The sequence below is a fragment of the Sus scrofa genome, chromosome 6 (assembly GCF_000003025.6).
Source record: "Sus scrofa isolate TJ Tabasco breed Duroc chromosome 6, Sscrofa11.1, whole genome shotgun sequence".
Classification (NCBI taxonomy): domain Eukaryota; kingdom Metazoa; phylum Chordata; class Mammalia; order Artiodactyla; family Suidae; genus Sus; species Sus scrofa.
This window is the reverse complement of record NC_010448.4, coordinates 57092114-57108474: the sequence shown is the minus strand read 5'-3', so window position 1 is coordinate 57108474 and position 16361 is coordinate 57092114. Positions and strand designations below refer to the sequence as shown.

At 46.9% G+C, this 16361-nt stretch overlaps 2 protein-coding genes across 12 annotated transcripts in view; one reads left to right on the top strand and one right to left on the bottom strand.

The window, feature by feature from the left end:
• LOC102158906 (protein ZNF738-like) overlaps nt 1-16361 on the top strand; it is a 46561-nt gene that overhangs the window by 23537 nt on the left and 6663 nt on the right. For 2 of the 11 annotated variants that reach the window (XR_002345341.1, XR_002345351.1), the window contains 5 exons: nt 323-1720; nt 3545-3609; nt 6298-6451; nt 12767-12886; nt 13406-13519. The gene's annotated coding sequence lies outside the window, so the exon portion shown is untranslated. Of the gene's footprint in view, nt 1-322; nt 1721-3544; nt 3610-6282; nt 6452-12766; nt 12887-13405; nt 13520-16361 lie in introns of all 11 variants that reach the window. The other 9 variants (XR_002345349.1, XR_002345346.1, XR_002345350.1 and 6 more) reach the window with 9 other exon arrangements.
• The window catches only part of LOC110261304 (zinc finger protein 558-like), a 29618-nt gene continuing 27419 nt past the window's right edge, over nt 14163-16361 (bottom strand). The window contains exon 4 of the mRNA XM_021097282.1: nt 14163-15227. Within this exon, the coding sequence (XP_020952941.1) occupies nt 15145-15227 (83 nt within the window). The 3' untranslated portion in view covers nt 14163-15144. The remainder of the gene's footprint in view (nt 15228-16361) is intronic.

The window sequence follows — 16361 nt, the reverse complement described above, 5'->3', positions numbered from 1 at the left end:
GTACATGAAGTAATGAAAATGTCAGACCCGGAGTTCCCGTTGTGGCGCAGTGGAAACGACTCTGACTAGGAAGTATGAGGTTGCGGGTTCGATCCCTGGCCTCGCTCAGTGGGTTAAGGATCAGGCGTTGCTTTGAACTGTGGTGTAGGTCGAAGAGGTGGCTTGGATCCCAAGTTGCTGTGGCTGTGGGCGTAGGCCGCAGTTATAGCTCCAATTAGACCTCTAGCCTGGGAACCTCCATGTGCTGCAGTTATAGCTCCAAAAAGACAAGAAAATGTCAGACCCATTTACATTCAAGATAATCTGATTTATCCATTACTAGCTGAGTCCTGCTGAAATCCAGTGGAAGTGGAAGATTTTTCCATCCTCATCACAGAAAACAAACTTGATTCTGAAGCCCTTGGCTGTAGCCAACTGCTCCCAGTCTCCAAAGGAGTCCCTCCGACAATGACAGGTTTGGGATTGAACATTTTCCCCTGTGACGTTTGATGCCTTCAAGTGAACGGAAGACAAAATGTTAAATTATGCTCTGGAGGGAGGTGAGTATAAAAATGCACATTACCTACAGGCACAACTTCGCATTTCCTTTCACAGTCGGGTTCCATCACTTTCTCTAGGTGATCTTTTTTTTTTTTGTCCTTTATCTTTTTTTAGGGCCGCACCCGCAGCATATGGAAGTTCCCAGGCTAGGGGTCGAATCAGAGCTGTAGCTACAGCCACGAAGAATCTGAGCCGCGACTGCGACGTACGCCACAGCTCACGGCACCGCCTGATCCTTAACCCACCAAGCAAGGACAGGGATCAAACCCGCATCCTCATGGATGCTAGTCCGGTTTGTTAACCACCGAGCCACGAAGGGAATTCCCCACCGCCTACTCTAAAACTCAGGCTTTGTTTAATACGTTGTAGAGTGGCCTTGGTGGCCCAGCGGTTAAAGATGAAGCAGGAGTGTTCCATAGACTTAGCAGAAAGGAATCCGATTAGCATCCAAGAGGATGAAGGTTTGATCCTTGGCCTTGCTCAGTGGGTTACCCTGGCTGTGGCATAGGCCAGCAGCTACAGCTCCGATTCAACCCCTAGCCTGGGAACTCTAAAAAGTCAAAAAAAAAAAAAAAAGATGCAGCCGGTGTCATTGCTGAGATACGGGTTCAGCTGTAGGCCCAGGAACTTCAGCTTGATCTGGGGGGCGGGGAAAGCAGCTGTAGCTGCTGGAGGTTCTGAAGTTTTCGGATTCAACCGCGTCCGCAACTTCGTGCCACGCCTTAGAGCATCCGCGTGCCCATCCGCGCTCTGACTTCACCTAAACCCTTCTCAACACTCGGCTTTCCGTAGGAGTGAGCTGCGGGGCTCCAATGCTGCAGTTGGCCTGTCTCTCTCTAAACGACCTCAGACACTTTCAAAAGATCCAAATCAGAGAAGGAGAGCCTTCCAGAAGGAAGAGGAGTAGCCGGGAATCTCACAGGGGCGGACCCGAACTGCTCCAGCGCCCCGCAGCCTGCTCCAGGCCACGGTGCCAACTCCACCCACTCGAAGGTCCGAGCCGGGCCTCTCGGTGGCCCCGCTCCTGCCTCGCCCCGCCCCGCCGCGCACGCGCACTTCCCTGCAGGCCGGAAGCGACTCGGGTGGGGAGACCGGTGCCGCGGTTGGTTCTTAGTTAGCTGCCTGCGCTCTGCGAGCTTCAGGTCCCGCGTCTCCACGCTCGGGTGCTGGGGGTCTCCCGGTAAGTTACGGTCCCTAAACGTGCTCGTCGCTCTCGGTCTGAATCCGCCCTTTTTGCCTCTTACGGGTCTGGTTCTGGTTAAAATCACTCTGAGGCCGGTACCCGCCCCAGCGTTCTGCTTTCGGCCCGTATAGAAAGTGACCTCCTGTAGCCTGGTTTCCTGCTCTGACTGCCCTTCTCCAACCTTTGTCAGGCTCCCCTACCCACTCACCCACCCCATCCGCTCCGCCCAGTTCCGTTGTGTAAAGTCCTCACTCGCGTGGATAAGCGCTTGCCCTCCCCTCACGGAGAGCAGAGAGGGGAGGCGGAGAGGCAGGTGTGTGTGCAGTTACTGAGGCGTCAGAATGTTTGGGGAGAAAGAGCGAGAGATTGCAGCAGAGGCCACTCAGTACGAGGAGGCGTAGAGGGAGGACAACAAAATGATGCCTAGAAATAGGAGGAAACAGAGAAGTGGACAAAAGGAGAGGAGAGAGAAGCAAAAGGACCAGACAGACATATACAGAGAACAGAGCATTTAGCAAGGAAAGCGGGGACCCAAGCCCGGGTGAGTATTGAGTTGGTTAAATATGGAATACTCACTTGTGAAGTCCTGATTCGTGTCTTTATAAAGCTAATTTAGTGTAAATGTGTTGACTTCTTTATTTTTTGCTTTTTTTAGGGCCGCACCCAGACATATGGAGGTTCCCAGACTAGGGGTTTGAATCGGAGCTACAGCCGCCGACCTACACAACAGCCACAGCAACACAGGATTTGAGCCACGTCTGCGACCTACACCACAGCTCATGGCAACGCCAGATGCTTAGCCCACTGAGGGAGGCCAGGGATCGAACCCCTGTGCTCATGGTTACTGGTCTAGTTCCTTACTGCTGAGCCATATTGGGAAGTCCATGTATTGACATGTTTAAATCATGCAGAGGAGAATGAGAGTTGCAAATGCAGGGATGTGCATTTTCTAGTTATTGCTTCATAGGATAGCTCCATCTGCAACCCCAGTTCATCCAGAGGGCAGAGACCTAGCTCAGTCAGTTCCAGATCATTCTCTTCCCTTCCAAGAAATGGGGGAAGAGTTTATCACCCCATCGTGCTTTCTACAGTGGCCCTTCCTAATAGTACCGTGGTCCTCATCCTCTTTCTCAGGCTCATGGCAATCTTTTCTAAATTTGATGGAACCTCACACTTGTTTTAACTTTAACATCAGAAGCCATTGAATGTGTTTTAAATTACCGCATTATTTTCACTATAAATTTTATTGTTTAGATTATGAGGTTTATATACTTTCTACTGTATCCTGTACTGGATCTGTTCTTTGATGCGTGGTAAATATTTATTTTTTGCATTTTTAGGGCCGCACCTGTGGCATATGGAGAGTCCCAAGCTAGGGGTTGAATCGGAGCTACAGCTGCCGGCCTACACCACAGCCACAGCAACACAGTAACTGAGCCGTGTCTGTGACCTACACCACAGCTCATGGCAACGCTGGATCCTTAACTCCCTGAGCGAGCCAGGGATCGAACCCGCAACCTCATGGTTACCAGTCGGATTCACTTCCACTGTGCCGCAGCGGGAACTCCGATGTGTGGGAAATTACTATACATGTGGTGAGATGTTGTTAACTAGGTATTCACAGTGAAAACTAGTTTAACTAATATTCCGTAGCTTCTTTCTTCCCTTAAGTGATCTCCTAAGTCAGTGAGCTCTGAGCTGAAGTGTCCAACTCGATTTTCCCCTCAAGTCCCCTTCATCCTTATTGTGAGATTTGAAGGACGGGCTGGATTTGTTCCCCGTTCTTGGACTCTTTAATTCTTGGACTCTTTTAATTCGTAGAAATTGCTAAGAGGCCAGAGGAGGAACTGGGGCAAGGCTTTTTTGGGACTCTTGATGCAGAACAGGTGCGTGAGAACAAGAAACAGGTGTCCTTGCTCCCTCCCTGGGGCGGGGGGAGGGGGGAAGCTGGTTTTTTAAAGGCGGCGAGGGTGGGGACGGTGCCTTGGCTTGGGCAGGAGGCGGAGCTTAGGTGGTCGGCCCGCCCCCTTGGTGGCGCTGTGTGCGGGGATCACGCACAGCGCCCTGCTTTTGCTCCTCATACCTCAGAAGTGGCGGTTGGGTTTTGGCTTTTTGTATCTTTTTTGTGTGGCCACACCTGCGGCATATGGAGCTCCCGGGCCAGGGATGGAATCTGAGCTGCAGCACTGCTGGATCCTTAACCCACTGCAGCACAGCGGAACTCCTGACCTTTGTATATCTTTTGGTTCATAATTTACCCTGACTGTGCATGTATGCAGTTATATTTAGTCCCTTAAAGTTTCTTTGGATTCTGTTAGGCAGGAGATATTTGTCCAGGCCCCAGCCTCTCTCAGATTGATGTGAAACTTTGTTCCAGCAGAGCCCAGGGTGTTTGCAATGAAGAGGTTGTTGAGAGCTCATCTCCATGGGTGACCCTTATTCATGTTTTTCCAGAGTAATAACTATATGTAATTTCATGTATATATATATTTTATTATTATTATTTTTTTGTCTTTTTAGGGCCGCACCCATGGCATATGGAAGTTCCTAGACTAGGGGTCCAATGGGAGCTACAGCTGCCAGCCTACACCACCGCTCACGGCAACACCAGATCCTTAAGCCACTGAACAAGACCAGGGATCGAACCCACATCCTCATGGCTACTAGTCAGGTTCGTTAACTACTCAACGGGAACTCCACTAGTTTCATATTGTTGATTACAGTGTTTTCTGGAAAAGAAGAATTAAATGTTTGAATTCGATTAAAGCAAGGAAGCAAAAGAAGCTTCTCTTGCTCAGGCATGTGAACGGTAGTCTGAAATTAGGACAAACCCTTTCTACTTAAATCTCTCCAGGCCGCCACACTACACCTGGTTCTGTTTTCTCAGACTTTCTCAGGATAACTTGGTACAACTTCTCCCCCTCTGAGCCTCAGTGTACCCACCTCTGACTTGGAGAGGATAGAGGAGACCTGTTCACCTGGTTGTAGTGAACATTTTGAACGTGCTGCAGTCCTCCAACAATGGTGTCAACCAAGAGGCAGGGGCAAAGGCCCGGAGGTAGTGGCAGAGCTTTCTGCAGCTCGTCTTGCTGTGTGTGTGTCATGAGTAAATCCTAAGTTTCATCGTGTCATCTCTTGGCATGAAATCCTTTTATGGTTTCCCATCCCCCTCTGGACAGAAATCTAGGCTGTTGCGTCTCCGGCAGGGCGCTCTGGGGCGGGGGTGGCCCTCCAGAGTTGCTGCCGGTGAACAAGAGGGACAGACTTCCATGTCACCCAGGCACTGGCTGCTGGCCGCCCAGGGAGGAGCCCAGCAGGTGGAGGAGGTGGTTCCTTGGCTGAGCGCGGGGGGCGAAAGGCCAGTGAGGTGCAGGAGCCCGGGGGCTTGGGCAGCAGGGCAGGGCTTCCTGAAGGAAGGGCTGAGCCCTCACCGGGTGGTCTCCGTGGAAGAGTTCATCGCTCCCGCACCCTCCTCTTCCCTTGGCAGCAGAGGGCTGTCTTCCCCCTTTGCTGAGGTGCCCCTGGTGTCACTGTGGCAGAGCAGAGGGCTCTGCTGATGCTGAACATTACACAACATCGTTTGGTCATTGAGAATAACCCTACTTGCAGACTCTTGTAGTCTGTTACTTACTTAGAATACTAGAAACACTGAAGGAAAAAGAGTCCTCACCTCCCTCCCTCCCTCTCGGAACTGGTCCTGGGACAGTGGGATGGAGACAAGAAAGGGAATGAAATGAGACCTCTCCCTTTCACTACATAAATCGATCAATCCATCACTTATATCTGGAATCTAATACATGGCACAAATGAACCTATCTCCAGAAAAGAAACACTCGCGGACGTGGAGAACAGACTTGGGGTTGCCAAGGGGGAGGGAGAGGGACAGGGAGGGGGAGTTTGGGGTTCCTAGATGCAAACTATATATAGCATTTGGAGTGGATAAGCAAAGAGATCCTGCTGCATAGCACAGGGAACTGTATCTCATCACTCTGATGGAGCAGGATGGAGGATAATGTGAGGAAAAGAATGTAGGTATGTGTATAATTGGGTCACTTTATAGAAGAAATTCACAAAACATTGTGAATCAACTAATAGAAATTTTAAAAAATCAGTATCACTAACCTACCCAAAATAAATAAATAAATAAATTCAAATTGGGAGTTCCCATCGTGGCGCAGTGGTTAATGAATCCGACTAGGAACCATGAAGTTGCAGGTTTGATCCTTGGCCTCGATCAGTGGGCTAAGGGTTTGGTGTTGCCGTGAGCTGTGGTGCAGGTTGCAGATGCGGCTCGGATCTGGCGTTGCTGTGGCTGTGGTGAAGGCCGGTGGCTACAGCTCTGATGAGACCCCTACCCTGGGAACCTCCATATGCCGAGGGATTGGCTTAAGAAAGGGCAGAAAGACTAAAATAAAATACAATTAGAGAAATGTAACTTGCTCAAAAGTATCTTACGTGGGTCATTCAGAACATTCATTGGAGCCACGTCAATCCTTACTTGTTTCTGCTTCTGTAAGTTTGTGTCGAACTCACTTGTCACTTTGTCCACCTGATGAAAGGTGCTTTCCTTTCAGAGACTGTTTACATTCGAGGACGTGGCCATCGAGTTCTCCCCGGAGGAGTGGGCCTGCCTGGACCCTGCCCAGAGGGCCTTGTACAGGGACATGATGCTGGAGACCTACAGGAACCTGCTCTCCCTGGGGGAGCATCGCTTCCCTCCGGAAGTGGGTATGTAGTTTTATTTTTCTTTGCATTTTTCTCATGTGAATCCCTAGCATGCTTGTGAGAGCTTCCAATCCCTGTTCTTTAGAGAGAAATTGAAGAAGGTGTTTGCATTCAGAATGAAAGATCACCTCCAGTCTTCTCCCCAGGTCTGCCCACTGACGTTCCAGAATCAGCCCCCGGGTGCCTGGCAGCCGCGCATCCTGGGCTGGCAGGTGCAGCGAGGTGGCACAGACGCCTCCGCTGGCCGGTCTCTGCGCCTCCCGCCACAGGCTGGGTGCTGCCCTCCCCTCTGAGCCTCTGAGGTCTGCTTTCTGTCCTGGCTGATCTCCCAGCCGGCAAAGGGGTTTCTCAGGGTGAGGAAACTTTTCATGTTTCATGGCTTCCTTTCCGGGGGAGCAGGTCCTGTCTCGATTCCTTTTCCTCGCAGCCTCCCGGGATGGTGGCCTCTCTTGCGGTTCTGGTTGTCTGAGATCTGCCGGCATTCAGGGGGTTTTCTGGGAGAACTGTCCCCCAGGTAGATGTCTCTTAGATGTGTTGGCAGGAAGAGGTGAGCTCCGCACCCTTTCTCTTCTCCCATCCTGACTCCTTTCTTCTGTTTATTCAGTCTCTCGTTCATTTCCACGCTGCTCTTTATTCTGTCTTTCCTTCTTCTAACTTTGGTTTTTGTTCTGATTTCTCGAGTTCCTTTGGGTGTACGTTTATGTTGTTGGAGACTTTTCTCGTTTCCTGAGGTCAGCTTGCATCCCTATAAACTTCCCTTATTTTCCGGTGGCTCCGTGGGGTAGGGATCTGGCTTGTCCCTCTGGGTTATTTTTTATTTCCTCTCTGATTCCTTCAGCGATCCCCCATTGGTTGTTTAGTAGCAGATGGTTGAGCTTCCATAGCTTTGTTGTTTCTTGCAATTTTTTTCTTCTTGTAGTTGATTTCTAATCTGTGTTGTGTTTAGAAAAGATGCTTGCCATGGTTTTAGGCTTTGTGAAATTTACCAAGGCTTGTTTTGCGACTGAGTACGTGATCTCCGGGGATTGGAGGTCATTCACGGAGCGTGTGCCACGTGCCCTTGAGAAGAATGTGGGCGCTGCTCTCAGAAGGAATGTTCTCTCAGTTTATCAGTTCAGTGCATTTAGTCCAATGTGTTACTGAAGGCCTGTGTTTATTTTTTAATTGAACTACAGTCGATTTACTGTTTCTCCATCTAATCTGCCCAGTGATGGAAGTTTTATCTGTAAATATTTGCCATATATATATCTAGGTGCTCCTCTGTCGGGGGTATGTATGTTTACAATTCTCTTATTCTAGGATTGACCCCTTGTTCACTATGTAGCGTTTTTGCCTCCTGTTATTAGTCTTAATTTTAAAGTTTTGGGAGTTCCCCGTTGTGGCTTAGCAGTAACAAACCCCAATTAGTATCTCTGAGGTTGCAGGTTCAATCCCTGGCCTTGCTCTGTGGGTTTAGGATCTGGTGTTGCTGTGACTGTGGTGTAGGCTGGTGGCTGCAGCTTGAATTCGACCCCTAGCCTAGGAACCTCCACATGCCACAGGTGCACCCCTAAAAAGACACACACACACACACACACAGACACATAGACGTCTTTTGTCCGACGTAGGTGTCCCTTCCCCGGCTTTCTTTAGCTTTCTGTTCACATAAAAGTCCATTTATCTTCCCTTCACGTTCAGTCTCTGTGTCTCTAGATCTGAAGTATCTTGAAGGCAGCATGTATCCAGGTCTTATTTTTGTGTCCATTCAGCCACTTCATGTCTTTTGGTTGGAGCATTTATTTCATTTACATCCGAGGTAATTAACATGTTTGTCCCTACTGCAATTTTGTTTATTGTTTCGTATTTGCTTTTGTAGTCCTTTTTTTCTCTTGTGACTTAATGACTTCTTTAGCGTTATGTTCGGATTCTTTTTTTCTTTTCTGTGTCTGTATCTATTACAGATTTTTGGTTTGCAGGTACCTGAGTTTTTTGTATGGCTCTCTGTATATACACATGATTGTCTTAAGCTGTTCATCCCTTCATTACAAAGGGATGTTAAAAACCCTGCATTGACCTCTCCTTCCCTCAGATCACTGTCCTTTTTTTCTATCATAGTTGATTTACATTGTTGTGTTTCGATTTCTGCTGTGCCACAGTGACAAGTCAAACATTTACACACATGCATTCTTTTTCTCACATTATCCTCATGTCCCATCGCAAGTGACCCATTGTGGTGCAGCAGAAACAAATCCGACCAGGAACCATGAGGTTGCGGGTTTGATCCCTGGCCTCGCTCCGTGGGTTAAGGATCTGGCGTTGCTGTGAGCTGTGGTGTGTGTTGCAGGTGTGGCTCAGATCCTGTGTTGCTGTGACAGTGGGCAGGCCGGCAGCTGTGGCTCCAGTTCAACCCCTAGCTTGGGAACCTCCATATGCCTCAGATGTGGCCCTAAAAACAAAAAACCCAAAAAACCCAACACAGGCTCTCATTGTTCGCTCCAGATGCAGTAGTTCACATCCCCGAACCCCAAGCTCCCACCACTGCTGTTTTTGACACCGTATTTCCATCAATGGCCTTGTGTGTTCCCTCACTGCCTACTGTGGATAGAGATGATTTAACTATTTTTGTCTTTTAACCTCCCTCCCAGCCATGTGTGTCTACGAATTCCTACCTTTACTGTGTGTTTGCTTTTATTGGTGGGCTTTTTCACCTTGTAATTTTCTTGTTTCTGGTTGTGTCATTGCCGATATTGTTTAACCACTGATAGGTTCACCTTGGGCATTTATCAGTCGCCTTCATTTTTCTTTATTCAGTCATCAGTTAAGTGGGTTTTTATCTTTATTTCTACAAAGTAGCGTTGATGTACAGCATTGTCTCAACTTTAGTTCTGTATTTTGATGGTGTCTTTAGTGCTATTTTATATCTACAGTTCGGGGTTGTGGAGTCACGGAATGAATATTGTTCTTTGCATGTTAGAAAATTTCATCCCCGAATGCTGATGACTCAGCATTTCCTCCTCCCAGACGCGTCTGTATGACCCCTGGGAACTTTTTAAAAGACTGAGTTACTGCTTTTCCTTTGTTTCTCATTGGTTAGCACCTCCTCTTAACACCTTTGGCTTAATAGACTATTTTTTTTTTAAAGCAGTTTAGGTTCCCAGAAAAACGGAATGGAAGTTAGAGAGATTCCCACGTGCTTTCCGCCACAGACTTGCAGACCCTTACCCACGACTAACATCCCACATGAGTGCACTCTATGTTTAATTTTTATTGTTTTGTCTTTTTAGGGCCGCACCTGCGGTACGTGGATGTTCCCAGGCTAGGGCTTGAACTGGAGCTGTAGCTGCCAGCTTACACCCCAGCCACAGCAGCGCCAGATCCGAGCTGCATCTTTGATGTACACGGCAACACTGGACCCTTAACTCCCTGGGCAAGGCCGGGGATTGAACCTGCATCCTCAGGGATACCAGCTGGGTTTGTTACTGCCGAGCCACAGCAGGAACTCCGAGAGTGCTTTATTTATCACTGGTCAACCTACGCTGGCACAAGCTAACCTCTCAAAGTCCATATTTATGTCAGCGTTCACTCTTGGGGGTTAGATATTATAAGTTTGGCGAAATGGTGAATGACTCTCTGGTACCCTGATGGAACCACCCAAAGTCATGTCATTACTCACATCCTTTGTGCTGGTTCTCTGTTCCTGTGTCCCAACCCCTGCAGCCACAGATGTCTTGACTGGCTTCACAGTTTTGCTTTTTGTTCCCTGTCAAGTAGTTAGAGTCAGTTTATGTAGCCTTTTCAGATTGTCTTCTTTCACTTAGTAATATCCACTTAATTTTCTCCATGTCTTTTCAGTAGCTTGAGAGCTCATTTCTTTTTAGTGCTGAATATTTCCACTGTCTACACAGTTTCTTTTTTAAAAATTAATGAGTTTTATTACATTCATAGGTGTACAACAATCATCCCAACCAAATTCTATAGCATTTCCATTCCAAACCCTCAGTGTCTCCCCCACCCGCCAGCCTGTCTCCTTTGGAAACCATGCATTTTTCAAAGTCTGTGAGTTGGTGTCTGTTCTGCGAAGTTCATTGTGTACAGTTTCTCTCTTTATTCATCAACCGAAGGACATTTTGGTTCCTTCCAAGTTTTGACAATTACAGACTAAGCAGCTGTAAACATTCATGTGCAAGGGGTTTCTTTGTTTTTTGGGGGTTTTTTCTTTAATGATTTCTTTTTCCATTACAGCAGGTTTGGTTTGTTTTTTGGTCTTCGTGGCGTGTAAACAGTCCGTTTCTTTTTACCGCCTTGAAGTAGTCTGTGAATGAACAGCACATCTGTTTCCCACGCATGAGTTGTTGGACGTCTGGGTCGTTTCCATCCTTTGGCTGCTGTGAATACAATCGCTACAGATGCTGCCATGTAGGCCTCTGTGTGGACACACATTTGTATTTCCATTTCCCTTTGGCATAAAGCTGAAAGGGGAACTGCTCCGGCGCGTGCTACCTTTATCCTCTGCGGACGCCCTGACCGTTCTCCTCAGCAGCTGCGCCGTTTGAGGTTCCTGCCTGCAGTGAGTGTGTGAGGGTCTCGGTGTCTCTACATCCTCCCAACACTTTGATGTAGTTTACTCTGTATGTACAGCACAGCTTATTGATAATGTCTAAGTAGCTTTTCCGTAAAAAACAAAAAAAACCCTCCCATGCATGAGGTACTTTAAAAATGTCTGTCTTCCTCATACATGGAAAGCACTACACTGATAACTTAAAAAAAAAAAAAAAAAAAAAAAAAAAAAAAAACAACCATTGCGGAGTTCCGTCATGGCGCAGTGGTTAACGAATCCGACTAGGAACCATGAGGTTGCGGGTTCGGTCCCTGCGCTTGCTCAGTGGGTTAACAATCTGGCGTTGCCGTGAGCTGTGGTGTAGGTTGCAGACGTGGCTCGGATCCCGCGTTGCTGTGGCTCTGGCATAGGCCGGTGGCTACAGCTCCGATTCGACCCCTAGCCTGGGAACCTCCATGTGCCGCGGGAGCGGCCCAAGAAATAGCAAAAAGACAAAAAAAAAAAAAAACCATTGCAACTCCTTTATCCATTTTCCCCACCTCCCTCTCCTGTGCCATAACCATAAATTTGTTCTCTATGTTTATAGGCTTGTCGTGTGTTTTTAAGATTCCACATGTCCGAGAAACCATAAGGTAGTTGTCTTTCTGTGTCTCCCTTATTTCAGGCAGCATGAGGCCCTTCGTGTGGTCACACGTGGCAAGATATCCTTCTCTGTGATGGCAGAAGACCAGCACATGGTCCACAATCCAGCGAGGTGTCTTTAGCCACTTAGTTACTGATGGGACATTTAAGTACAATACTGCGCAGTGAACAGGGGAGGCACATACCTATTCAAGATCAGGTTTCCCTTTTCTTCCTATCAACACCCAGAAGGGGAACCCAGTTTTATTTCCGGTACTTGAGGCCTGTCTCTGTCGTCTTCCGTCCTGTCAGCCCCAGTTGACATCCCCGCTAACAGACCGCAGGGCTTCCCGTGTCTCCACATCCTTGCCAACCCTCATTTTCTATAGAAGCCTTGATGACTTATGTGAGACAGTCTCCTGTGACGGTTTTAATTTTCATTCCCCGATGATGCATAATATTGAACATTTTTTCCTGTATCTCTTGGTCATGGGTCCATTTTTAATCAGATTTTTGTTTTTGCTCTTGAGCTGTGAGTTCTTTATATAGACAGTAAGCCCCTTATCAAATATCTCTTCTGCAAATACTTTCTTCCAACCCATAGGTTGACTTTCTGTTGATAGTTTGCTATGCAGAAGCTTTTAAATTAATGTAGACTCATTTGTTTATCTTTGTCCTTTTTGCTTTTACTTTTGGTTTCAGAGTGTAAAAATCATTGGCAAGACGTCAAGAACCTTATTACTTTTTTTCTCTAGGAGGTTTATGGTTTCAGGAGATACATTCGAGTGTTTAATCTGCTTAGAGTTTAATTTATGCGGAGGGCATATGATGGTGGCTCAGTTTTCTCAATACTGATTACTGATGGCAGTGTCCTCCCCATTGTATATTCCTGGGTCCTTGTCGTGAATTTGTTGACCACACGTGTGGTTTTATTTCTGGGATTTCTCTTCTCTTCTGTTGACCTATGTCTCTGTTTTAATGCCAATAACTTACTGTTTGAATTCCCACACTCTGTAAAATGGTTTGCAATCAGGGAATGTGAAGCCTTTAGCTTTGTTATTCTTTCTCAAGAGTGCTTTGCCTGTTTGGGCTCTTTTTTGGTTTCAAATGCATTTTAGGCTTATTTGTTGTATTTCATCTGCACATGTTTTTGCTCGTAGAGACGGTTTTAGTTCCTTTGTGTAAATACCACGTGGTGTGACTGCTAGATCGCATTGGCTAGTTTTGCTGAAACAGCAGCCCCTTCCTGAGTGCCTGCCGGTCTGGCCGCAACACCCGCGGTGAGTGAAGGTCGCTGCCATCCCCCGCATCATTTCTGACCCGGGGTGTCCTCAGGGTTCCGGGGTTGGGCCGTGAGAGCGGGGCTTTAGTTGCCTCACACTCATTTTAACACACAGTTTCCTCAAAGCTCTGGCAGTTTTTAAAGAGAATTTTTGTTGTTTTCAGAACATACTTTTTCGTAGTGTTACTGTCTTAGTCACAGAGATACCATTCGGTTGATTTGCCAGAGTTTTCTATTATTACTGCTTCCAACAGTTTCCCAGAAATTTTCTTACCGTCCTTCAATCACAGGTTTCAGTGTGCCTCTTTTATTCCCTGTCCTCTTTTTCAACCAAGTCTCACCCGTCATCAGGTCCTTCTTGATTGATAGCCCATCACTGTCCCATTCTTCAGGCTGTTCTGGGCACATCTCTCTGCAGGTGCCGCTGCCGTGACCCGCACGGCACTGCCAGACTTGTTTCAATGCCTCAGTGCTGCTGAGGACAACACTTGTCCACACAGACCGTTCTGTTTTCTAGGGCGTTTGCTAAAAGGAGTAACACTCCTTTAAGGAGCAGGGGCTGGTCAGGTAACATATGGATCAGCGACTATTTTCTGCTGCCATTTCTGAAGTCAAAATTCACCACTTTTGGGTAAGTGCCTATTAATTTCTATTCATTCATGGTAAGAATGTCTCTAGTCACATACGACACAGGAAGAGCCCTTCCCATCTGATGTCTTAAATACTTGGAATTGTGATGTTTAACGTTTCAGGGATATGATGTCAAATACTTAAAAAAATGCCAGCAAGAGATTCCATTGCTTTTGTATAACAAAGATACTTGCACAACTACTTATGCCAAAATTGATACTCCTTTTATTTATTTTCTCTTTATAGTTTTTTTTTTTGTTGTTGTTGTTGTCTTTTTGCCTTTTCTGGAGCTGCTCCTGCGGCATATGGAGGTTCCCAGGCTAGGGATCAAATTGGAGCTGTAGCCGCCGACCTACGCCAGAGCCACAGCAACGTGGGATCCAAGCCGAGTCTGCAACCTACACCACAGCTCATGGCAACACCGGTTCCCTAACCCACTGAGCAAGGCCAGGGATCGAACCCACAACCTTATGGTTCCTGGTCGGATTCGTTAACCACTGCGCCACGACAGGAACTCCTTGATGCTCCTTTTAAAATAATGTAGCTCACAGGTTATTCTTACCAAATATCATCACGTCCACCAAGACGTGAAACCTTAGCAAAGCTTCCTGCTAACTTTGTTCCCACCAGTCAACCTCTGTTGCTCCCGCCAGGAGGTCATCGTCCAGCACCCAGGGTCATCTTCTACTGCCGGACCCTTGGGAGGGTTTTACCGCCTCCACACGTGTTTATAAGAGTGCATTCATTCATTCTCCTCTTCGTAGCCATTTCCAGGTCTTTCCTTTCGGGTTCTGCTAAGAGTAAACTTGACCATACCTTCTGGAACATGTTTATGACTCTTCAGTGTGTGCCTAGAAATGGAATTTATGAGGTATTATTCAGTTCGATCATTTTTAGAGCAAATACTGGACTAGATGGACCCCTCCGGCCTTCCCCTAACAGCACACTAACTCCCTTTCTAGTACCTTCCCCATGGCCTCCAAACCCACCATCTAGTTTCCATAGGAATAAGTTACTTTTTTTTTTAGGCTTTGTTATCCCCATTTTATTTAATTTTGCTTTTAAATGATTTTTATTTTTCCATTACAGTTGGTTTACCGTATCTGTCAGTTTCTACTGTACAGCAAAGTGACCCAGGCACACGTGCACACATACGTGCTTTTTCTCACAGTATGCGCCGTCGTGCTCCATCACGAGTGCCTGGAGCGTGAGTCACGGTTACGACTCTTGCGGTGGCAGGTCTTTTCCAAGGTCAGGCTCTCAGCTGCTCAGCCCCGTCCAGCCCCGCAGATGTGCAGGCACAGGCACTGCTCCCACACTGCCCACGACTTCCACTCTCGCTTTACCAAATCCCAGTCCTGGCCTCGCCTCCGGTTCTTATGGATCTGAGTGACCGCTCTTGGGACCCCCTAGGGGTAGGTTCACTTTTAGCAGCCAGGCTCCCCTGTTTCCGAAGGACCCCCTCCTCCTGACCCCCCTCCCCGGCACACAGCACGTAAGGAAAGGCCCTCTGCTCACACACAGTACCGTTTGCTCAGATCGACAGCATCGCCTGGTTTCTGTGCAGACGTTGCACGAGCAGAACAGGACTCGGTTGTCGGCTGGGACTCCCAGGACAGTCACCCGTCAAGCGACATAACCCCTTTCCTGTATGACACGGTCATTGGCTGGGACGTCTCGAAATCTGTGCTGCTGGGATGGGGGGGATGCTGCATAATAGTTATGAACTTGGCATCTTATTCTGCACACCCAGGTTCAAAGCTTGGCTCTTAAATTTGCTTTCTGGGTGAGTTAGGGATAGATGTACAGGCATGTGGGTCCTTTACTTTTATATGAAAAACCGTGATGATTTACCTCTAGAAGAATTAAATAAGTTAATGCTGTTACAGGGCTGGAAATAGTGCATGGCAGATAGTAAGGACTGAAAAGTTACCTTTAGTTGCTAGTTATGCCATTTTGGGGTCATGGGTATCAGAGACTGACCTTAGCCCACGTTATATTTTGCTTCATCTTTTTGTAATTTTTTCCATATGAATGTTCTCTCTGACCTTAGATAACAGATTTTCAAATGATGCATTTATATGGTACATATATTTTTTTGCCACATAACTGAGTGGTTAAATGACACTCTTACAGAACTGCAGGCATGTCATCGTGATTGAGATTTCAGTTATTTCCCTAATTCTTAGACTTTACATGTACATGCATTAACCTGAACCTGATACTTCAAAATTCAGTGCTTTTCAACCTATTTTTTATTTTTCCTATTGTGTGTTCCTTCTGGAATGAAAAATCTTCTTTTATGATACATAGAGAAGAACTTTTTAGAACTCCAGAGACCATTATTTTATATAACTGTGCTTACTTATTAACTTACCTGCTAGATTATCATGGGTTATGAAAATGGTTTTTTGTTGTTGTCTTTTTTGCCTTTTCTTGAGCCTCTCCTGTGGCATACGGAGGTTCCCAGGCTAGGGGTCTAATCGGAACTGTAGCCACCAGCCTACACCACAGCCACATCAATGCCAGATCCTCAACCGACTGAGCGAGGCCAGGGATCAAACTCATAACCTCATGGTTCCTAGTCGGATTCGTCAACCACTGCGCCACGACGGGAACTCCCCTGAAAATGTTTTTATCAGTTTTTACTGTACTGTATAGATTTTTTTTTTCTTGCCTCAAGTCACGTTTTAAACACATCATTATAAAGTTTGAGGAGGAGAGAAGACTGAACTCTCGGTTATGATTTCATTCCTCCAGGTCAATAAGCCACTAGATAGGTCAGTTTTCTAACTATGGTGTATCATTTAATTAGAAGTCATATTGCAAAAAATGTGTGTCGT